The sequence below is a fragment of the Carassius auratus genome, chromosome 13 (assembly GCF_003368295.1).
Source record: "Carassius auratus strain Wakin chromosome 13, ASM336829v1, whole genome shotgun sequence".
Lineage (NCBI taxonomy): Eukaryota > Metazoa > Chordata > Actinopteri > Cypriniformes > Cyprinidae > Carassius > Carassius auratus.
In genome coordinates, this window is record NC_039255.1 from 10,304,558 (window position 1) to 10,329,079 (window position 24,522).

Consider the following 24,522-nt stretch of genomic DNA (forward strand, 5'->3'; position numbering starts at 1 on the left):
AGATTACCGGTCCTTTTTGTATTAAATCACTAATCATTTTGCTTTTATCATGATTGGTATCTTTGTGGCTCAATGGCCAGTGTGTGTTTCAATCTACTCCTACTGCTGTCTGTTCTTGGTCTTCACTTGGGGGCCAGATAAAGTATTTGACTGTCGACATTAAAGAGTCAAATTGCACTCCACCGGCTTTGTTCATGGCCAAATGATCCCAAAAGAGATTTGTAATGGAGTTCTTTTTTGCCAACGAGCAGCGCCTCGTTTCCTGTCATCTCCTCGCGTTCATTTAACAGTGGCCTTCTGAGCAAGTGTATGTGTGTGTGTTAAACAGTGTGTGGGCAGTCCATGAGACTGGTGCGGTAAACAGTCATCTGTCACTTTAAGCCATGTTTTTGTGTCCATTTAGGGAATGTCCTGACTCGGAGGCTTGTCATCTGGGATAGGCAGTCATTGGAAGGTCTTAAGCAGCTGTGAAATGTGGATTAGATCAGCTTATTTCCTTAGACTCTTCCAGTGGATCACTGGATTGCAGTAGCTTTGCTAGATTTTTTTTTTCATTTGAGAAATGTAAAATTACATTTCTGCAGTGTTACTTTGCAAACACGCAGATTAACCTTGTTCTCATAATATTCAAGAATTGCTTGGTGGACAATGATTGGTTTGTTGTTCGGTGTGATAGAATAGCCCTTAAATGTTCCTGCAGCTTAGAGTAACATTCCTGCTCAACTGATAGACGAACATACAGACTGTTTTAATGCTCATGGGAAAATTCCAGTGGCTAAAAGTAAAAACTAAAGTTTCACAAACACAATCAGACGTATAAAGTGTGCTTTATAATTGATAGTTCAATGGGTTCAGTTTTTTTTTTTTTTTTTTTTTTTTTAGTAGATTTGCAATTTAAATAAATGTTGTTCTCGTTTTGAACTTTCTTTTTTAACAAAAACGTATCCATAAAAAAAGCCACACATCTGTTTTCAAATGTTATAGTAATAAGAAATGTGACTTGAGTGCCAAATCAGCATATTAGAACTGATTTCTAAAGGACACTGAAGACTAGACTAATGCCTGCTGAAAATTCAGCTTTACCATCACAAGAACAAGTTACATTTTAAAAACAAAACAGAGAAGTTATTTTAAATTGTAATGACCATTCACAGTATTACTGTTTTATTTAGTTTTTATCAAATAAATGCTTTTGGGTTGCACTTTATTTTACAGTACATGTACTAACATGTACTTATAGTGTACTTACAGTGTATTTATCTAAGAAAGTTCTGATAATAAAAGGTAACTACATGGAGTAGGGTTAGGTTTAGGGGTAGGTTCAGGGTTAGTGCCTATTACATAGTTATTGTAATTACTATAATAAGTACATAGTATGTACATGAGGAACAGGACTGTAAAATAAAGTGCTACCTGCTTTTGAATGGTTTTGGAAAATGCTTTTGAATGGAAACCTTGGAAAATCAGCAGCTTGTTGTTCTCTTTTGTGGGCCGACTGAGGCTGACATTGGACCTGTCAGCTGATCCAGTAATAAATGCCCAGAACAATAGTTCAAATTCACATCTAAATCAAGCAGAAGTGGCAAATTTATATTACATTGTATTGTTAGCAAGTACAGTGAACCAAACAAAATCTCCTCAAAAGTTAAATATTTTGATAAGTTATTCACAGTTATTAAATTTTCTTATCTGACAAATCTTTTTCATGTATGAAAAAAAGATAAAAAAAATTACTATTTAATTTTACAAATTTTATTCATGTTTTTTTTAATAAAAAGCTTTGAATTATCAGTTCAGAAATAACATGCATTGTTTTATTTAAATTATTATGTACAATCAGTAACACTATTACACCATTTAAAACAGTCAGCAATTCAGCACACAACCCATCTCACCTCACTTTGTGCACCGGCAGTGATACGGAGACCTTGAGGCGTTGTTGTGACACTGCTGATGTTCAGATGAATGGTGACAACCAGTATTTAGAGCCTGCTGACACCACTGATTGTCCAGGACACAGTGGAGGCAGCCAGACACCTTCCAGATCGTCCCAAAGAGAGATGTAGAGGCTGCAGGGAGAGACAGGACCATGTTGTAGTTAAGTGTAAGTGTATTGATGCCAACTAAAGTGTTGCTTAAGAAGGGCCTGTAATTGGTCTCACAGTTCCTGCAGAAGGTCAAGCTGTCATTGCACTTTACCTTCAGCTTTACAATTCTGATTTTTGCATCTAAAAGCACCAATGCTTCTCCTGCCCTGTGATGGTGGAGGATTGTCTTAATGGACTGAGTCATTCTACTCAAGAAGTTCTTGAGTCAGAACTCAGGTGTGAGTCAGGTGTGCCATGCCTCTTTATTTATTTTTTTTTTTTTTAAATTATACACAAGGAGGCCCACACAGAATTTATGCACCCAAAAATTATCCAAATTCAAATGGCAATCATTTAAAAAAAGATGCATTAAATAACTGTGTAACACTATAAGGTAAATTAATTGACGTTTAGTTAATTCATTAGATCTCATGAGCTAACGATAAACATACAATTTTATAGGTTTTATTAATCTGTTAATGCCAATTCATTTATATACTGTTTTTCATTATTTTTGTTTGTTTATAATGCTATAATTTCATAAAATCAAACAATACAAATTGGGGGAGTTTTTAGGGTTTTAATATTGGGGGGCTCAAATAGTTGTATGTTGGCCAAATGTTGTCCTATCTTAACAAACCATACATCAATGGAAAGTTTAACACGTAAGACTGGTTTTGTGGTCCAGGCTCACATATTGTTTGTATACTAAAATAAGCAGAAACATAGGCCTATACAGTAGATTCTACATACCGGTACTCATCAAGTCAACCCCTGAGTAATTGAATTTTAAATCATTTTAAACATTCAGATCAGATTCATTAATATTAATTTAGAATATAGGCAAACCTAGATTACAATAATTGTCTAGATTAGTATAATGTTTGATGTGCCCCATTTTAATCCATTCCTCTTTTTTTCGTTTTCAAATGATAATAATAACAGCACATTAATCAGTCACTTTGCCACTTCTAAACATTACAGAAATGACATAAAGCAAATCCTTTTTTTCTGAGGCTAATAAATGTAAGTCTATGATGCAATCAGCTGCTGGGTCATTATTATTTATTTGAACAAAATAACTCCACGATGTTTCTCTGTCTCTCTCATTGATAAGACATTTAAATGAGTGGATTGTATTATTCCCGCATCAAATTAAACTGCATTTATGACAAAGAACTGAACAGATGCAGATATCATTACATTATTTATCTATCAATAAACGCACACCCTTTTTTTTCTCTGATGATAGCGGCTTAATGCTCCGCTGAATCGGATTGAAAAACACGCTCGTGCTAAATAACGCAGGCTAAAATATGGGGAATAGGACCCCAGACTTGCATCAATTTTAAAAGTTTTAAAGGGGAATTATGCGATTCAGCTTATCAGAATTTTTAGGGGACAGTATGACAGTAACCTAAATTAATAAATGCTGTAAGAGAATTTATCATTTTAAGTTAATATCTAATCCATTAGCAAACCTTTTCAACAATTTAATAGTTTTATACACTTTGGTTTTGTTATACAGTTTTAACATTGTGCAAGGTGACTGGAGTTCAATTCCTGGAATTCAATTTCTTTTATTCTTTAAGAAACCAAGTGAAACTGCAACTTAACTTGACAGACACAACTGTTGCTGGTATGAACACCAGACAACTGCCAAGACTCACGTTTTCCGAAAAGGTGTATGTTTTAAACATCACCATAAATTAGGTTTAAATTTATGTTTGAGGCTGGAAGTTGTATTATAGGTTTTTATCGTAAAGTTATTTACTAGGTTATTAAACCAATCCTGTGAAATATATACGCCCAACTAACAGTAGAGGTTCAAATTCTTCAGCTTTAAGAAGGTAACTTCTCTCGCTCTTTTAATGCTGAATAATGACTGTTACTTTTCTGATATTATCAGGACTTGAGTATCCAGACCAAGTGGCTTTATTTGACCTTTAACAGGTCTTCTATCCTCCTGCTTTCTTCAAATCTGAAGAGAACTCATATTGATTGGTCTTTTTCAGATAATCTCCCACTGGCAGTGGCCAGGCTCTCTGAAGGTGTTTCACTTTCATCAGGCAGTAGATTTTAAGTGAATGCTCTGTTGCGATTTCGGTGGAGCAAAAATACTTTCCTATTTCCATGCCAATAACACATTGACATTTAAACAGCCATATTTGTGTCGAAATAATCTGATTACATTTCCCTCTTTCGGTAATATCAGTAGGCTACATCAAATCAGCATACATAACACCAGTGCACCAGTTGGCATTACAGCATGTCTTCACCATCTGTCAGTTTTGTATATCTGGCGGGTCGCCTTACCGGCATGCAGATATGCGATTGACATTTAAACCTTGGCCCTAACACAAATGGGAATGCTAACCAGATCGAAGTTTGGCCACTGTCATGGAGAGCTAAAGGACGATTGTACTGCACAGGACCTTTCTTGGGGGAATGCAGTGATTATTCCCAGCAAGAGCAGATGTTCTGGACAAATACATCGTGGGTCGATGCACCGGCGGAGAACGGGCCGAATGAAGGGCACAGGAAGATATATCACCTTTTAAAAGATCAATTAAGCTAGTTAATGGTTGACAGGAATTAATGTCTCTCATTTAGTAAAGTCAATTAAATGGACGTTCCCAAAACATATGATGCTCTACATCAAATTATCATCGCTTGTTATTGCATTAACAGATGCTGGCTAGATGTAGGAATCCACTTCGCTGCAGTTGTAAGTCATTTTCCCTGTTAAATAATTCAATCCGCTCCACGGGCAAAGTGTCACTTGCTGTTGCCACCTTAATAGACAAGGCTTTGTTAACTTGTATTAATGTCGGATGATTTTAAGAGGAGATAGATGTAAGCACGCAGTGTGCTGTCGAGCAAAAAAATTGGATTCATTTAGATGATGGGTGACTGTAGTTGTTGGAGCCTCAGAGTTTCAGGTCGATGGTCATAATGAGGAGAAATACGAAGTCTTGTGTTTGAGAACTTTAGAATTAGAGAGGAAAATGGATAGAGAGAAATTGAGAGGTACATCGAGGACGGGAAATGAATTCTATGCCCCAACTTGACCTGATATTAAGATCTGTCTGAGGTGGACTGGTCAGAAATGGTCATCCGAGATACATTGCTGTTTGTTTTTGGTACTGACATGTCTCAAATGCCTCGCTTGTGTTCCCTTGTACCATATTTCTACTCAGGACAGTTCTGAAGGTCTTGAAATATGAGAAACATAACAGGGCAGCATATATATGGATTTCTTGATTCAAACTGATTCTGATTCACAAGCTGTTGATTTCATTTGATTTAGACTTAGTTTCTATTTTTTTTTGTTAAAAAGTCCATTTCAAAACTTTTTTATAAGCTCAAAATGTAATTTAAATAATAATAACACAACTATTTTTAATTGGTTAAACAATTTTTTTCCCAGCCCTAAAATAAAAGTAATTTAGCATTTTAGTGTCAGTCTTTGTCAATTTTATTTTTATTTTTTAAAATTATGGTTTCCTTTATTTTTTGGACCCTGTCATCCAGTTGGTTCTTCAAACATTTGCTTTGACTCCTTTACCACATGATCAGAGAGACAGCGGAGCACATGTGGCTGTGGCTTCATGACCAGACCGCAGCTGTCTCTTCAAGACATGCATAAGGCATGATGAGATTTCAGCATCTCCAGTGCAAGCTTGCAGGAAAAACAATGTATCTATTTTTTAAAACTTGTCTGTCCTTCTTTGGTTTGCAGTATGTATGGCAGAAGAGAGGAGAAGTGTATGGATGGATGCAAACACTGAAAGGTCACAGTGATCTGTGATGTTTAATAAAGGGGCTCTTCAAACCTTCAGCACATACAAATGGAAGTACAAGCAAATGCACACACACAGTTCTGCACGTTCTGAAAGCATACTTTATTCTGTATCATCTGTCTTGATAGGATTCATACACACACTGGTGCCCTAGGCCTGACATTTTGACCTCAGTTTCTCTTTTGCTTCTAAAAGGCACACAGTGAGGCATCAAAGCTTTGATGTGCAAGATGTGTTGGACTGAAAACAATGTGCGGAAGAAGAACAGAAAGAAAATGGGTCATTAGTAGCATTTTCTGCTATTTTATTTTGGAAAATTTTGCGCTGAGCTGTGGGAAAAGGTTTTGCAGTGAACGCGAGGCCAGGCAGAATGGGAGCAAACACATCACACGCTTGGGAATAGATATGCTAGGAGTTGATGACTACATCTTCACTGCAAGGTGAAACAAAATGAGATCAGAATAAGATGGTGCTTTTAAAGTCAGCTCCCTTGTGGCTCTTTTGGTAAATTAAACTCTAAAAATAATTGAATGACATGTGGCTTCTGCATTTGCCAGTAATTGCTTTTTCTTGTGAAATGCAACTCTCATTACCTTATTTTAGTTGCTCTTATACAATTTTATGATAAAAAAAAAAAACAGAGCAGCTGCATTATTTTTCATAGTATTCATTGTTTTAAAGAGCTAGGGTCTGTCATTGTTTGTGATAACAATGCCTGACATGATCTCTACTATTCCTTTGCTTAACAAATTGAGGGCAAAAGTTGAAAAGATGAAAAATGTTTGCCACTTGTTAAAAAAGGGGGTCAAAGGTCTAAAAAAATGAAAAATGTGTGCTTAAAAAAGGTCAGGTGTCTAAATATATGAAAAATGTCTCCTGATTGCTTAAAAAGGGGGTCAAACATCCAGATTGTCAACCAATTTTTCATCTTTTCAGGCTTGTGACCCTTGTTTCACCTGCTTTTATCTGACCCCTGATCAGTCATGGCTTTCTTTGACTAAGAAATTGGATGTTACTTGGTCATCTCATTTGCTGTAGAGTATTTAGCCTGATATGTTTCAAACTCATCCTCATTAGGTTCATAGTTTAAGGTTTTTAATCCTTGTGTCTCAAGTGAAGTGCCCTATTCAGGGTAGAATTTCAAGTGTGCACTAGCCTCATGGACATCAGACCTGATCAGTGGTTTTCTCAGGGTGAATGAGGTCATCTGTAAGCCCCAACAATGTTTTGACAATGACGCCAGAGTTGAGGTCATTGTGTTAAAAGGGTCAACACAGGTCACCCCCAGTAGCAGCCACTCAACTCGCTCTCCCCCAATACTTGAGGTTAGTGTTCTGAATAGGTCATTCTAACTGAAGAAAACAAATTGCTGTGTGCACTCCCATCCAGCTGATTTGCTTTCACCATACAGCACAAGATATTAATATTTCAAGCCATTTTGCTCATAGTTCAAGCTATAAAAAATTCTGATGGTGTTAGGAAATCTTGAGTTACTGCATGCAGAACATCCATAAAGGGAATGTGCATGCTTAAACACTCTCGCACACCTGTGCGCTTTGATAATTAAAACTGCTGTGATCCCATTTTGGCTTGATGCTGCTTTATTCCTAGAGTTCTGGTCGACATCTCGCCTCCAGAACGAATGATATGTAAGTTTCAACAGCTGGTGTGAGTTGAGTTGATATTTAAAAGAGTATTACAAAGGGAATTTAAATTGGAGAAGGAGAAACATTATTTTGGACAATTTAAAGGATAGAGAAGAAATAATGAATAATTCTGAGTAATTGGATTAGACTGTAATAATGTATTTTGGTAATTAAAGTTTAAATGTATTTTTTGTATATACCGAACACAGTTTTCTTTCATATGTCTGCATTTTAGATTATTTTCAGATGTAAAATCAATAGTACAAAAGCATCTTTCATCAGAAAATTTTAAAACATAAAGGCTCAATCAAAAAAAAACAAAAAAAAAAAAAACAAGAAGAAAAAGGCTTCAGATTTTTTAAGAAGTGAGTGAAACCTATTACTCAGCATTTAAAACTCGCTGATACCGTCAGTCAGGAAACCACATAAATAAATGACAAGGCAAGTTGTGGAACATCAACAGCATTCACATATGTGACCCTTGCTGAACCGTATGCTCACACAGTGTGTTTACTTTAATTTCTAGCTTATGTGGTATATTTAGTACACAGACTATTGAAATATACTTATGGTTTGGATCAGATTTTAGTTTTTAGAGGCACTCTCAACTGCAATTAAATCTCAGGGTGTGTGCATTTATGTGTTTGCATCTGTGCGTATTTGCAGACTTGTGGACCACATAAGCATAAATATGTTATGTAGACATGCACCCATGTGCTCATGCGAGCCACCTGTGTGATTCATACTGTGATATGGGGGATGTGCCATCAACCTAATGCTACACATACACATCAACATCCAGCACAGTGTCTCTCCAACGGCCTCATTTAGCTTCTGTGCCATACTCTCTGATATTTCCCACTTGGGCCAATCAGATAAGTCATACATGGCTTAACCACACAAAAGAGCACTTGGAAGCCCAAGCGGATGCTGCACATGGAAAAGGCTCCAGTGTGCTTTAGATGAACACTTTTGAAACACAGAATGGTAAATGTAAAGCTAAGAGGGATTAAACATAAATAGAAAGTTTTCTTTTGGGGAAAAGGAGACCATCAAGTTGGGGTTTTATCCACTTTTATTTTGCAATATGACCAATATCCTATCATATTCAAGTGTGTATGAAAAAAGTTAAGTCACTGATTTATTTTTTTGAAAAAGCTAAATACAATAAGCATTGGATCAAGGCACATACAAGGACTGGCCAAAGGGCATTCAATGCACTTTGGTCTTCAGTTGTAAAGAACAATTTAACTGTGGCAACTTAAATGTGACTTAAATTAGAAAACAAAAAAAATTATATGAACAAAAAAATAGTTGACACTTTTTTATATTCCAAATAGAAAAGAGCCCAAAGGTGTTTCTTACCATATGCTTTCTGCCCACAACGTATTCCTTTTTAGGAGGCAATGCTTACATGACATGGTTAACTGTACTGGGGGGTACGGTAAATGCTGCTTTCCTTTACTGAATGAGTAATATTAAGTTCTGTGTTGTGGTTTTGCCCATCCACTTGGATTTGACTGCGAAACAACCTTTCATTTGATCTGTGTGCTTCATTTGCAAAGGATTTAGGATTCTGTGCTGTGTTGCTGACTCCTCCAGAGAGGAAGTAATAGATATCTGCTTCCTAAACATTGCATTGATGTAAAGTCTGGCAACATTTTGGAATGGGCAACCAGGGTTCCTAAACAAAATCAGAGGTTTCTGTGACACCGGAGAAAGTCTGTGCCTGCCATCCGTAGAATTAACAAAACACTTGTGTCTTTATTTCCTTTGATCAGTCACCTGTGCCCTATAATCTCACAGCCTTGTTTATTTATGTATTTATTTTTTCCACTGATGTAGCGATAATTTTGACCTGTGCTTTTACTACATGGTTTTCTAAAATCTGATTGTTCAACACAGCAATGAAAACCCACTTTCACAGTTGACAAGTCATCATATCTCACAAAGTTTTTTTTTTAATTGTTCTAAAACCATAAGTAAAGGAAGTACAGTACAAATGACTACAAATATCTAAAATATAGAATTGCAGTTTGTGGCAGCATACACCGACAGCTCAGTGATGGCCTGCAATCGGAACCTTTTTCCTTTTAATAAATCGTCCTTAAATATAAATTATATGGCAAATGTACATAACGATGCTTTCTCAGTCTTTTCAATCCAGTGTTTTGCAAAAGACCAAGCAGTCTCGGAGTCACTCATTTGCAATAAAATGTCTTTGTAATCCGCGCACACTATCATGAATGAGAGTAGTCTGAATCTGGTATTCCACTGTCTCTGTAGCTTCTGTTGTTGATGCTGTTTTCACTGTGCGGACTCTTGTAAAGACTTAAGCCATTAGGAGGAAAAATTGTGTGTATCACAAACTCCTCCTTGGAAACGGGCATGTGATTTATGGGAATCATTTGAAACGAGGTCTCTCTAATCTCCAAGATGGAGTTGTCCTTCTTTGTTCCAGCTTCGGCGTAATCGTCCTTCTGCCTGCGTCCTTTGTTGTACGTGCAGTTCCTGGAAAATAAGGAACCATTCCTGTGGACGTACCAGCACACCAGGGCCAACATAATGATAGCCAGAAGGGCCACCGCCCCTCCAATGATGGCAGCTAAAGGCAGATTAGAATTTTTGTAAGGCTCTTTCTCCTGCTCTCTGTTCAAGGTAGTGGTGGGATTGTACGGTTTCAGCGAACCAGTTTCTGTCTCTATGCAAACAGGTGTCTCATCTGACAGGTAAATGTTACTCGTCTCCATAGGAACCATGCATATCCGATAAGAGGATTCGGGCTCCAGAGCCGTGAGCAGGTACTCTGTTCTCTCCCCTTGGACAATGGTTTCCGTTATAGATCCGAAAGCAGGACTGTGGCCCAGCTTTAGCCAGCTGAGCCTCAGGGCTGTCATGGGCTGGGATACTCTCCAGGATATGTGCACCGTCTCTGCGCTACTGGATTTGATGCTTATTGTGATGATCTTACGACTGGACGGCGTCGTGCTACGATAGTTTCTTCCCAGCTCTGGACCCTTAACCACAGGTCTTTTAGTTACATATAAGGGCCACTGGGGTCGAGAGGGTGGCAGAGTGTTTGAGACTGTGCTGGTCTCATACGTGGTTGGGATCTCGGTGTCTGAGCAGCCAAACAACTCTGTGGATAGGTCTTTGATGGCCATCCCTTTGACCTTATCAGGACCTTGGCACATGAGGCCACGCACGTTGACCTTAGACGGAAGACTGCGCAACCAGTCACGAACCCACTTCATCCTGCAGTTGCAGGACCAGGGGTTGTTGCGCAGGAGCAGCTGGGTAAGGTTATCCAGGTCATCAAACACCCCCATGGGCAGACTGCTCAAGTTGTTGCCTGACAGATCCAAACGGTACAGCTGTCGCAGAAAAGCAAAGGCACCTGCTGGCACATGATTGATGTGGTTGTCTTGAAGATTTAGCTTTTCCAGGCTTGAGCCCGGTAGGTTGGCGGGTGGGGAAGTCAGGGAGTTCCGTACCAAAGAGAGCTCGGTCAGATTGACTAAATTGATCAAGGCCATCTCCCCAATGCCCCTGTTGTTCAGGAGGTTGCCGTCCAGAACCAGTCGCTTCAGATTTATAAGATCCTGCAGGGATGCCTCAGAGATGGACGAGATGCGGTTGTCGTCGAAGCGAAGCTCCTCGATCGTCATTGGCAGACCGGAAGGTATGGTGCTGAGGTGGTTACGGGACAGGAAAAGCAGCCTCAAATGGTTGCTGTCCCGGAACGCACCCTCTTCAATGCTAACAGCTGACACGGAATTGTCATCAAGGTGTAATTCCTCGATGAAGGGAATCTGTGCCAGGGAGGCATGGGTGATCATCCGGATATTGTTCTCCTGCAAATGAAGTTCCTTGACATTCAGCGGCAAGTTGGTGGGGAACTCATCCAGATTGTTGCAGTACAGGTAGATCTTTTCGACATTGTTTAGCTGTCGTAGATCTGTAGGGATCCCTGCGCTTTTGATGCGGTTGTTCTGGAGAAAAAGTACAGTAGCATCCTCTGGGATGCCCGAAGGGATGTAAGTCAAATCCCGGTCATTGCAGTATATGAAAGTCCCATCGCACCGGCACTGTGAGGGACAGGAGGCTGAGGTCACCAATGGATTAGCCAGGCCAAGCAGAAGCCCGGCTCTGATGAAGAAGACGAAGAAGGACTTGTAATTGTTTGCCATCGCTAGTGTCCTCCTTGCAGTGGTTGCCCTTAGAGGAAAAAGAAAGGAAAAAAGTCAAATTTATGCCGTCTGAAGAAAAGTCAGTGTCCTGCTCTAATTGCTGTTTTATGTACAGTGCCTGCAGCGTCTCTTTCATTGTAAATGATTCAATTTAAGATAACAATAAAAAAATACAATATTTCGGCTGATGAATTAATGAAAAGAGGCTATTAACATTTTCAGCAACATGAACAAATGAAACAAGTATGGTAGCGAAACATGCCTGGGGTGTTTATCTTGATTGAAATCAGTTTGATATGAAAACAATTCAAAGTAGTGAAAAAAGGAAAAGGGGATTAGAGGAGAAAAAAATAAGAGAAAAAGGGAGGACTGAGAGGTTCAGAAGCAAGTCTAATTGAAGAGGAAGGATATTCCCAATCAGCCATGGATGTAGATAACAAATCCTTAAACCTGCTAGCTTTCCTTGAATGAGATGCCTGTGTGTGAGAGGTTTTATCTTTTGCTGTGTGTAATGTAATCGCAGGCTCATGTTGTTTTACACATTTCTGCTGTTAGCCAGTGCATTTCAAGGCTGCTTTTCATTGCTAAAAACTGCTGGCCGAACACAGTCAGGCCTTGTTGATTAAACATTGGAAAATTGGCTAGTCTTTTTGCATGATTTTGGGGTATCATATATGTATATATTGCATAGTAAAATACTATTGTTTAGATATAATATTATATAATATATAACAATTTATATATATTTATGTTATTTAATGTTACATTTTATATATTGTAATTATATTTGTTTTAATATATTTTTAATAATATAATACATATAATTGTATATTTTATTTCCATAGGCTATTGAAGCCTATGGAAGACTCTTTTTTTTAAACTATTTTGATTGATTTTTTTATATATATATATTTTTTTCTCCTTAACATTTTTCTTCTCATGACTTCTTTATTTATAAAACAGAAAAAGGCACTTAGCAAGCCATAGCAAGATCATCCATATTTGTCATACCTGATTTAGAAATGCCAGTTAATCCTCTGCAGCCACCCAAAATCCAATGAGGCTTTAAGATCTCCTTTCTATTCTTTCTGAAGATGTTTGTCCGTCTAGTCAAAGGGGTCTCTTTGGTTATATCCTGACCAGGCTGGTATTTGTTGAACTGATCCTTATTTGTACTGATGACCTCCTGTCTTGTATTGCAGCATCCACAGTTCATGTAATCAAAGGCTTTGCCATGGTAGATAAACCTATAAAGCAAGCAGCTCCGCTTCCAGACAGACCTCAGGCAGACGCCTTCTGTGCAGGCATGCGATTTCAGTGAACTTAATCACAAAAAAAGACTAAAACAAAAAGAAAGGAAATAAAAAAGAGAGCAGAATCCTTTTATTTTAAGTTGCGATTCCTAATCAGACCCTTTTGTGCAGTCCACTCTGAGAAATGAACTGCTCCTGTCTCTCCCAAAGCAGACTGGTCATGGCGTAAAGACCACTGTCCATCTGCAGTACGGGGGGCTCAAATCCAGGGCGGTTCGGTTCTGAAGTCAGGCTCCAAAGTCAGCCCCGAATCCTGTAGTCTTACTCCCGACACGAGCATGAATAAAGTATCCAGCCTCGTGGCTCGAAAGCAGAATCTCCTGTGCTGTTGTGACACTCCTCCTTCCTGGATCTCGTTTCACGAACCTGTGCCCGATGTGCAGATGCCCACTCCTTCTCACATGCTGAACTTCCTACTGGGAGGGATAGAAGAAGGAAAATAACTCAATCAGAGCAAGTTCTTTTATTATTGACATCATATGACATCTGAATACGACATAATACCAGAAAAGGTACGTGGGCCTGTTTAGAATGAGTTATTGACTGTGCATAATATGCTGTTAGGCAGCGTTTATTTAATACTGACATGATAGTGCCAAGGCTGAGATTGAGTCAGACAGCGATGCAGCCAGCTGCAATTGGCCACTGTCCTTCAAACAGAGCCGTTACACGTCACCATCGACAGTACATTGACGTAAACTGATAGCTTTTTTTAGCTTAGGTTTTCAAGGTTTGCACCTAACATAAAAAGAGCATCACAATGGATTTTATTTTTATGGATAGTAACAGCCTGTCGATGGTTCCACTGCATTTGAGACAGATGGAACGAAGGGAAAAATAAGAAGGGTGTGTGGTTGAGATGGGAATTTAAAGTCCCTTAAGCTTATTGGGTTTCTGTGTATCAGGGGATTTCTTTGCCTCTGGGTAAATGACCACAGAGAAAAGCCCCTGGCCTGCAGTCCTTTGATAGTGGACACTGGTTGTGAAACCTGGATTAGTGGAGATGTTGTGTGGATTTTTATAAAAAACATTTCTTTTTCCTCGCCTTAAGCCTGTGCTGCCGGGATAATCGCACTCCCTGTTCTGTCTGGCACTAACCCTAACATCCCTCCTCTAGTGTTCTCTATGGTGATGGCTGAAAAGAATTCCTTTGCATAAGAAAAGTGACCACAGTTTGGGTTCGCGACAATGGCCGAAGACCGCTTCCTCCCGCCTGGTGACGTTCTCCACCGAGCTGTGCTTTTAAACTGGCTGAGCACGCTCTGGAAGGAAAGGGTGAAGGTAAAAATAAGAGTCATATTGAAGCATATTGCTGCTGAGGTGTCAAGCAGCCACCAAAGGTCCCTTGGGCTGCCCCGACAGCGCTTGAACACAACGCCCTCGCACTGCTCAAAAATGTACATGTGAGATGTCTTGCACTCATGAATACCCAAATGGGCCTTACCCCCTGGTGGCCCCAATGAGATGTCCGTGCTGCACATACAATACTCTAATTTCCAACAATATATATTTCCTGCCACGTAGACTGACAATATATATTTCTATAACTGACAGCCATCACCACGGTCTGTGCCCTTGCCTGAAATCCTTTCGCTGACCTGCAGATAGTAACCTTCTTGTAGAACACGTTGAGGTATGACAGGCAACTTTGAAGCAGTTGTTTGAAGGGACAAGGAGAGATTAGGGAATTGAAGGCCCTGTAACTTGATTACAGGTCTCGCCAGAACAGTCTAATAATACACAACATCCTTCTGTTGAGCCTGAGTGCTCCGTGTGCATGCTTTTGTGTTAGTAGATTACCAAAAGCTCGCAAACAGCAGCTGTGACCCAACTTTAAGGACAGGTGATGGTTGACTGTGAGATTTCAGTACACTGACATTGACTAAGTTGCTTCCTTTTTGTTAAATCCTGAAACATGTGGAACGATTTGCTTCATGATTGCCAGATATATTGAAGAGGAAAATGAGTATTTGCAGGATTGGTGAATGGTTGGTTAGCAATCGGTGTGCAATTTTCCAACTGCTCCGGGGAAATGTTGTATTGATTTGGAGAGTTGTGTGTGTAAAGCAACTTGCCATTTTTCCAGAAGTCTGACAAATAACAGACTGCAAAATGATGTGGAAATGGAATTGCTCTTGCTGTATGTACTATACTCAATGTAAATCAGTTCCTAGAACAGGGCAAAAGCAAGCTGGCTAAATAAAAGCCATTTTTGTCTGCCAAGATACTTTGCTTGAAAATATCAGGGTTCACTCACAGGCGGACGTGTATTTCATGATATTTCAGCTGAGATCATATACGCTTCACCTAAAGCTTGTCATGCTAGCTCTCAATGGGTCGTGCAAGCCTTGATCTGGATGGATGATTGGCTGCATTATCATTTCTTTCTATTTCCCTTGGCTCCTCAGATTTCACTGAAGTGCCAGTGGTCTATTATTCATTACAAGTTAAGCATGAGAACCCTGGCCTTCGTTCTTCTGCTTTACTGAACTTCTTTCACTTAGAATTATTAGCTTTTCCACATTTTGTTAAATCTTCAAGCCCCCTACTCAACCCACTGCTCATAGCCAGAGAGAAAAGGCCACTGAATGTGACGGGCACCTCTCACTATCGTTCTAATAGGACGTATTTCCTGTTAGGAGATCGTTCTAATGGCTGGGCCTGCTTCTGCTCCATTGCTCTGCTTGATATTCAATTGAGCATCCTGCTTAAAACGAACACAGCCAAGACTACCTTTTGCTCGTTTACAGTCTTGATTTCAGAACATCTGAGTCTGAGAAATGGGGCATTTAAGAGAGAAAAAAAAAATCATATTTGAATGTGATTATGCAACATAAAAGTGCAGAGAGAATATATTTTTTAAAGTTTTGGTTTTGCCAAAATTTCAATTATTTTAAAATCTTAATATATCTGAAAATTGGAATATTAAATACAAACAAAAATTTCTATAATGACAATTCTTTTATTTGAGGTTTTCTGCATTTTTAAATAAATTAGAGTAATGGTTCAGATGACAAACACTGCACTGTTCATCATTTTTAAATATATATTAGTTCCCAAAAATGCTGTCATATTTTATCAGTGCCCATGCATGAACAAAGACATTTAAGATGAAATAAAATGTTCTTCTTCATTGGTAGGTCCTGAGCTGTGATCATGAAAAACAGCTTTCTTGTTTTCCACAGATAATAGATTCTGAACCCAAGATGGGATTTGAACTAAATGCCTCTCTTTGTCATGTATCTCATGTCCATAAAGCCAAATCATGCCTCTCTGAGCCCAGTGGGCCGAAAGATGAAATTCCGTCATATTTGGAAACGAGAAGAAAGGTTTGGGCATGGTTTTAACATTAATTTCAGAGCAGGCTATTGTGTTAAAGGCTCCCCTCTGTGTTCGGTTTTGGGGCAGATGATCCGCAGGTTTGTCCCTGGCTGGTGTTCAGGCAGTGAGAGTGGATTCTAGGGGAGACGGGGGTCTTTTTCTTTTGTACTGCACTGAAAAGAAAGTGGTCTGTGGCAGCTGCACTGCTTTCCCCACTTGGGGGTGGTAGGTGCTTCTGTATCAGGCCTGAGCTTGTCAGATACACACACACACAGACACTTGGAGGCTGAACTGGCTCTTTAATTACCACATATGTACCCCCTGCTATGGTACAGTGGGCAGCAGTTGCCGGACAAGGGCAAAAAGGGGTGGGTTGATTTACTGCACTGTACTTTTCCTGTTTCCACTCCAAACAGGGGTAAATTGTATCTGTAATAAAGCTAAAATTTACAGTTCTTTTTCAGCTTGCACTTTCTTTGTTACATAATTTGGACGGTATATTTAAGATCTAAAACTTGAACGTTTGAGGAAAGAAAGTTTAGGCTTGTTTTTCAAATGTACGTTTTATAGAATAGCCTCACTGAGATTGGCTGCCTACATGAGTGGAGAATTCTGTGAGAACGATTTGTTTTTGTCCTCTGCACAAAAGGGTGACAGACTTTTTTCTGAAGGCCTGAAAGACATGACCATTTCATGTTGACTCTGAGTGAATGCCACGGACCACTGGGTTTAGCCTCCGGCATTCGTTGCTTGAAACAAAAAGTGCTATCCGTCTGGCTGCCAATAAACATACACTGGATGTATAGATATTTGCGTTAAAATATAAAGAGTTGGTTAATTTGCATTCCTGTGTATTATTATCTAAAGAGAAACTTCTATTTATGTCTTGTAAAACATGGAGGTGTGGTATTTGAAAATTGCTGATACTAATTGTTTATGCAAGTGAAAAAGACTGACACAGAGTGCTTTGACACATCCAACAAAGAACAATGGGTTAGTTAATTTTATCACCCTCCTTACAAAGTCACAACAGACCATTTGTTGTTCTCTGCTATTGTCATGCTAAGAAACTAATCTATCCGAATACACAGTCTTTTAGTGCATTTGCACATGTGAAGCTCAAAGCTAAGAAAAACAACTTGCACTTAGTACATTAGGGATTAAAAAAAAGGCCCTGTTCACTTGAATCTCTAGCATACTTGTCCAATGTGAATCCTCTTTAACAGTAGTCTTAAACTGATTGAATCAACTCTGACTGAAGGCTTTTGCTCTTATCATTATCTTTCAGTTCCTCTCTCTTTATCTGCACAAAAATGTTATTTCAATATTTTTCTGCCTAAAAGATATGAAAGCTTATCTTTCAGATAACTTGGAAGGCTACTTAAAAGATTGGAAATTCGTTTGATGGAAAAATCCTGAAGCAGCTGACAGCCTCAGATCTCCTGACTGCGCCACACGCTCACTTCTCTCGCTGAAAAGCACAGGGCGCACATTTATTGCGCGCCAAACTCGTAGTCTGTTGAGTTTTCGTTAGTATTCCAAATGAGAACGCGACCCTCATAATCAACAACGAAGCTGTCTGCGCTGCGAGCGGCCGACGCCAGCGGCTTCGATAATGGGACAATTCTAGATTTAACGCGTCGCGCGCAGTGTACACGGACGGAGTGTCACGCGCCGCATCCCCGATTCCCTCCTTCTTTATTCCAGTCACTCTCTCATCACTCTAGAGCGCAGGTTGGGAATTATTAATAGATATTTCCTCATTTGGAATTGACGTCTGCTAGTTTCGTTTGCGGTAAAGCCTGTCACACAAGAACAGATTTAAGACATAGCGCGTTAAGTTTATTCGTTCCTGTTGATTGCACGCGGTAGAAATACAAGCTGCATTACGCCGCCCTCACACCCCAAACTAGGTTTTTAAGGACTCCATATCAGTATTGACTGATTTAGATTATGCTGATGGTAATAATAAAATGCAAGTTGTGCGTTCTTAGGGCGTTTATTCGCGCGCACCGGCTTTGAGATTTAAAAGGATAGTTCACCCAAAATAAAAATTCGACCGTTTTCTCACCTCCAAGTTGTTCCAAACCTATATGACTTAACAAAATCCTATGTAAAATAAGCCAGTAGTCACATGTGTTAGATAGGAAAAAAGATACATTGAAAGTGAATGGTGAATGTGGCTGAAGTCTTAACATTTCTCCCATTTCATGTTCTAGGAAAGAAAGTCATAGAGGTCTGAAACAACACGAAGGTTATTAAATTATGCCAGCATTGTCTTTTTTTAAACGCTAATTTTTGTTTTAAAATTATTTCGGAAATGCATGCTGAATGCTAAATGACAAACTAAAGGCCATGTATGCAGGCATGCTGAATTTCATGACTACGGTACTTGTGAGTTTAAATTACTATTACATCCCCCTCAAATCCCTAATGGTCTGCCTACATTACTAATAAAACACCTTCTGCTGTTGGAAATAAATAACAATGGATTTGAAAGTTTAGAAGCAAAGTCTACTGCTTGAAGCATTGTGAGTGACTGGGATTTAAGGGATAGATGCAAATTTTCTCTATGCAGGGTTTTAAGGTATTTGATAACATCAGAGTGATGAAACGAATAAGGTAAAGGGTTAGAAACAGCCCCCCTCCCCAAAAAAATAAATAAGGGGAAGCCCATAACAAAATACACTTACCTCCCAAAGCAATAATTCAAAAAGGGAAATAAAAAATATATATCCTCAAAGCATAAAGTCAGTCCGTAGGTTAAATCCAATGCGGTGGAGGATGATTTCATTTCCCAAAAAGAGCCCAGTGTAAGAAAGGCTCAGTAGCAGCAATGGTGCGAATAGCAGGGTGTGTTTTTAAGTCCACACACTTGATCACATACACACACACATACACTCCTTTGGCTCCGAGAGAGACAAGATAGAGAAGTCGGCAGAGCTGGTCAGCTGCCTGGAGCTCATTACAAGTGTGAGGTTGCATCTGCCTCCAGCTCTGCTTCAACACAGCGCTGATGTCATCTGGGGGCGGAGCTTGTGCCCCCCCCCCTCTTTTTCTCTGTCTCTCTCTCTCCCACTTCCATCATGCTATATTTACTGTGGACGCAAGGGGGAGCAGGAGAAAGAAAGATGAGTATTGAGCAGCCTTGAATGGGCAGCTTGAGTGGGCACTTCATGTGTTTGTGTTGAAGGCCACCAGAAGCATTATGTAGGTGAGCGTTATAAGAATGAAGTAATAGAGTTTATATGTTAGAGATGCTGAGAAAAGGCTTAGCAATCTATCAGCCCTTGTATGCGCTTATTTAAATCGGAACAATGAACTTTCTTTATTTTACTGATATGTGTCTGTAAGAGAGAGAGCTGTTATTGGCGTCTTTCACAGCGCATTATGAATTTTTAAGCTCGGAAGTCAGGCGTTATGTTCAGCCTTTTTATGCTTATTAAGTATTAAAGTGGCTCTAAATGGAGAATTTGCTCCTTCATAAACTAGAGACTGTGTGTGTGTCAGTTGTCTCTCAAGGGCTTTTGAAGACCTTTATACAGTGGAGTCTGTTCGAGAGGGGGTTCAGCGAAAAATCGGCAGCTGTCAGCAGGAAGTGGCTGTCACTGGCAGCAGGAAGTGGCTGCCAATAAAACCGGATGGCAGCTGTCGCTAATACCCGGAAATTGGAGGAGGCTGCCGGCGGCAACAAGACAAATAAATAATTATATACACTTATGATTATGTTTAATACTTTTTTAAATATGTATAAAGGTCAGTATTGTATATTATTTGATTTAAAATATTGATCAAATATAAACAAAGAAATAAGATCATTTTGCTAAACGTTAATTTCCAGCTGAATGTTTATGCATGTATCATTGTTTGTGTGAAATAAAACAATTTATATTTTACGAGAGTGGCACTTACTGGGTGTATGTTGTATATTTATTATAGGCTATATACACAAATGACTGAAAAGAGAGAAGTCTCAGAGACCTTTATTTAAAATCATAATTTGCGGTTATATTTGTAGTATTTCAAGAAACAACTATATATATATATATATATATATATAGTATAAAGTAGCTGTTAAATTTGTAACTGGGTTAGTAAGTTGTCAAAGTCAGTGCTTTACAATGTAAACAGTATAAAATATATCCAGTAAGCAAGCAGACTAAAATATCAATCAGAATCACTAACAACAATCCGGAGGTATTTTCAAGACTCTTAGATCAGAACTGATGAGGTATACGGAGTTACTTCTCCAGCATCTTGCACCAATCACTGTAAAACCCAGGGTGGATGTGCATCTCTCCTCATTTTCCTCTTGCAACATGGTCAAGTCAAGCATTGTTTATTTATATAGTGCTTTTAATAATACAGATCAAAGCAAAGCAACTTTACAGTATTAAATAGGAAAATAGTGTGTCAGTCAATAATGCAGAAGGACATTAGTAAACTCAGTTTGTAGTCAGTTTATCATTCAATTCAGTGATGTCATCCTTCAGCTCGGTTCAGTTTAAATAATATCTGTGGAATCATTTGCAATCATGTCAATGATATCACTGTAAATGAAGGGACCACAATGAAGCAAGCCAGAGGCGACAAGGAACCAAAACTCCACCGGTGACAAAATGGAGAAAAAACAAGGTCTTTACAGGGGATCTGTATCTGGGGCTCTAGTTGTCCTGGTCTCCGCTGTCTTTCAGGGCTGTAGAGGTCCTTTCTAGGTGCGATCCACTATCTGGTCTGGATACGTACTGGATCCGGGTGACTGCAGTGACCTTTGAATAAGAAAGAAACAGATTAATATAATTGAAGATGTTAATATCTATACGATATTGATAGGGAGCCAGTACAGGGTTTACAGAACTGGGCTAATCCGGTCATACTTCCTGATTCTAGGAAGAACTCTAGCTGCTGCATTTTATTATTCATAAGAAAATGGTGACTTTAATACCTAAATTGCTTTATTAACAGTAGACATGCATGCACAGCCATATTAATGATTATTCCCATTGCATCTTGTCATCATGTACAGAGCAGTGATTACATTTTCATGCATAATTTGCACACCTGGTAAGCAGTTGTTGTAAACCTCATCGCAGAGTCTGCAGGGTGTACATTTTGTTGAATTCCTGACATGGCTTAGACTTGTTCTCCATTTTGTTCCACCTGTATACTGAGATGAGCATGAAAACAGCATTATTACAAAGATAAACATTCAGACATGGCAACTGAGAAATGTAATGTTATGGCACCTTTTTAAACCTCTAATCAAATATGTAAAAGAAGATACTCAGTCAAGCCAGCTGGATTGTGCCCGCTTTCGAAAGGAGTCTGTATACAGTATAGCAGACTTCTGAATTTGGAACAAACCAAAGACCGACTTAGTAATGTAGCATCACCCCTCCTCCAGGATCACGTAAAGAAGAATTTCCAACAGGACAGCATCTGGCAACTATTGGGTATTACAAAAAAAAAAAAAAAAAGGTGTCAGTGCCATGGTTTTGTCTCAAGATGCACATCAGTAATATATATATATATATATATTTTTTCTAAATGCATGTTTACAAAAGCTACTTCAATGTTCTAAATTTAACTACAGCCTAATCCTGGCTTAATCCAAGCCCTGTCTGTGAAACTAGACCTAAAAGTTATAAGGAATTATGAACCGGTCCATTATATTTTGTATAGATAATAAAAATAAAATTAAAAAATTGTTTTGCATTCACATGCTTACAACTTCAACTGGTACACAGAACAGTTCTGCACATGCATAGTATTAGAGAAAACACACCTCAATAGTGCAAAAAAAAAAGAAAAAAACAAAAAAAAAACAAAAAAACTTCTTTTAAGAACTCTTAAATTAGTTAATGTATATCACTCAATCTCCTGAAAGACTTAACATGCACAAATATATGGTTAGTGTTGCAAATTTATCTTCCATCATTCCAGTCAAACAACATTCTTTTTATATTGTTCAATAGACTTTTAACACGCTAACAAACTTTAATATTTAATGGTACGTCAAACGTAATTTGAAGTTAATGGTAGGCCCCTAACAAGGTACACAAACAACGTTTCTACCACTAATTAGATTTCATTGAACAATTAAACCAAAGTAGGCACCAAGTCGTCCACCAAGATAACAATTAAAAACAAACTTACAACGCAAAAAAACATTAATTACTCCGATGACCAATTTCTGAACTTACCGTTTGATCAATCGCAACCATTACTGAAGCGTTTGGGTGCAGTTATATCTGATTGGTTACGCCCACGTTGGTCGATACTGATTGGCTCCCACCGAATGGCAGGTCCCGCCTACCACCCGGCTGTCAGTTACTGCCTTCCGGCTGTCAGTTACTGCCTTCCGGCTGTCAATGGCAGCCACTTCCTGCTGCCAGCTGCCGATTTTTTATCTGAACCCCTGCTGGTCTGTTCTTGACCTCAGCAGACCCCTCTGGTTGAGCGGTTATTTTGTTGTGCCTATACTCTTTGCTAGTAGATACAGTTCTGTTTGTTAAGGGGATAGTTTGCCAAATAATATGAGTTATTATTTGCTAAACCTCATGTAGTTCTATGCCTTTTATTACTTCTGTGGAACAGAAACAGGGAAATTTCTAAGTCCTTTCTTTTCTATATAATGGAAATGTATTAGCTACAATATAACCAAAGGCAACATAAATAAGGTGGTACATACTTTATTGAATTTCCATTATTGAGAAGAGTGGCCAGTAACTTCTTTAAAAATCTGTTGTGTCCCTAATCCCTAAAATCCCTAATGTCATTCCAAACAAGCATACGTGTTTGGAATGACATTAGGGATGTAACGATATGATAATTTCTTATCACGATTATGGTGACCAAAATGATCACGGTTTGGTTCAAATTTGCTGGATATGTTAAAAAAGTACTGACACATACGTTTTATATTCAAAAATCAACAAACAACAAATACAATTTTTAAAACTTTTTGTTTGCATTGTTTGCATTAGCAATGATGTTCGGATTTTAAATGACAGATTGACTGACAGTTGAATAGCATGTTGAAATTTCTAATTTAAATGTTCAAATAAAGCTTTGCAAAAGTTTTATAAAAAGGTAAGCCTCACATTTCAGCCTTTAAATAAAGAAAAATATAAGTTAAAAGGATAATTGATTAATAAATGACTATGTATTTTATCTACTACATAAATAATTCTAGATATAAATAACTGATTTACCTCACAGGATTAGGGTCAGTCAGTCATTAAATGTTGGTGTCTTTCAGTGGAATAGATAAGGTTGACCTGCTTTCACTACTGTGTGGTTTGACTGTTTTCTGGACTGCAATTGCTTTGGACTGACATGAAGGAGAGCTGCTATTCTCCCTTTACCAAGAACCACTAAGACTGGTTGTTCAAATTTTAATACATAAAATATATTTTAGTTTTAAATACAGAAAGGTACAAATGGTTCCACGAGTGCAATACCCATTTAAAATGTACTGCTATGCACTCTTTAGTTACTAATAGACTTAATTAAATTAAATTAAATTTAAGCAGATGCTTTTATCCAAAATGACTTACAGTGCATTCAGGCTAACAATTTTTACCTAACATGTGTTCCCTGGGAAACGAACCCACAACCTTGTGCTGCTAACGCAATGCTGTACCACTTGAGCCACAGGAGCACTATTTATAAATAGTCATAGACTTTATGGTGTCTATAGACTTAAATAGACTTTTATAAATAGTCATAGATTTCTTATTACTAATAATTAAAAAATATAATTATTATTTTTTTTTTTATGTAAAAAGAATATTACATTGTAAGGGTTGTTACCTATATTTAGCATGAAGGTTACTTACACTTTTTCCAAAACATGTTTTGTTGTATAGCTTTACAAGCATCCATTGGAGGATTAAGCAGCTGAATAATATCCTTTCCACCCTGGACTTTTACAGCAGGTCTAGGGGTCATGTTTTTAGGGTCAGAGGTGGAGAAGCAGGGCACAGTCGTATGTGACAAGAGGTCAGTACATGGTATCATGGTCAGAGGCCCGTCTGTCCCCACCGCCTCAGGACAGATCATGACTCCGGCCTCTGCATCGACCCTTCCGGCACTTTTCTCTCCTAAATCTGACTAGGCTTCGTCTGTTATCGGCCCTTGATTGACTCTTAGACGTACAA

General features: G+C 38.6%; 2 protein-coding genes and 1 long non-coding RNA gene across 4 annotated transcripts in view; 1 reads left to right on the forward strand and 2 right to left on the reverse strand.

Moving 5' to 3' along the window:
- LOC113112614 (O-acetyl-ADP-ribose deacetylase MACROD2-like) overlaps positions 1–24,522 on the forward strand; it is a 289,161-nt gene that overhangs the window by 67,751 nt on the left and 196,888 nt on the right. The gene's annotated exons all lie outside the window — the stretch shown is intronic.
- Positions 8,594–19,353, reverse strand: LOC113112613 (leucine-rich repeat transmembrane protein FLRT3-like). 2 transcript variants are annotated; one of them, XM_026278333.1, is made up of 3 exons: positions 19,054–19,353; positions 12,738–13,452; positions 8,594–11,754 (listed from the first exon to the last, which is right to left on the reverse strand). In XM_026278333.1, exon 3 carries the CDS (start codon positions 11,724–11,726, stop codon positions 9,777–9,779), a length of 1,950 nt encoding a protein of 649 aa, XP_026134118.1. In that variant the 5' UTR covers positions 11,727–11,754; positions 12,738–13,452; positions 19,054–19,353; the 3' UTR covers positions 8,594–9,776. The 2 variants fall into 2 exon arrangements, with proteins under 2 accessions (XP_026134118.1, XP_026134117.1); XM_026278332.1 differs by having other exon boundaries at positions 12,738–13,455.
- Positions 21,068–21,664, reverse strand: LOC113112615 (uncharacterized). The gene is made up of 3 exons (XR_003293456.1): positions 21,607–21,664; positions 21,422–21,520; positions 21,068–21,129 (listed from the first exon to the last, which is right to left on the reverse strand). It is a non-coding gene; the product is annotated as an uncharacterized LOC113112615 (long non-coding RNA).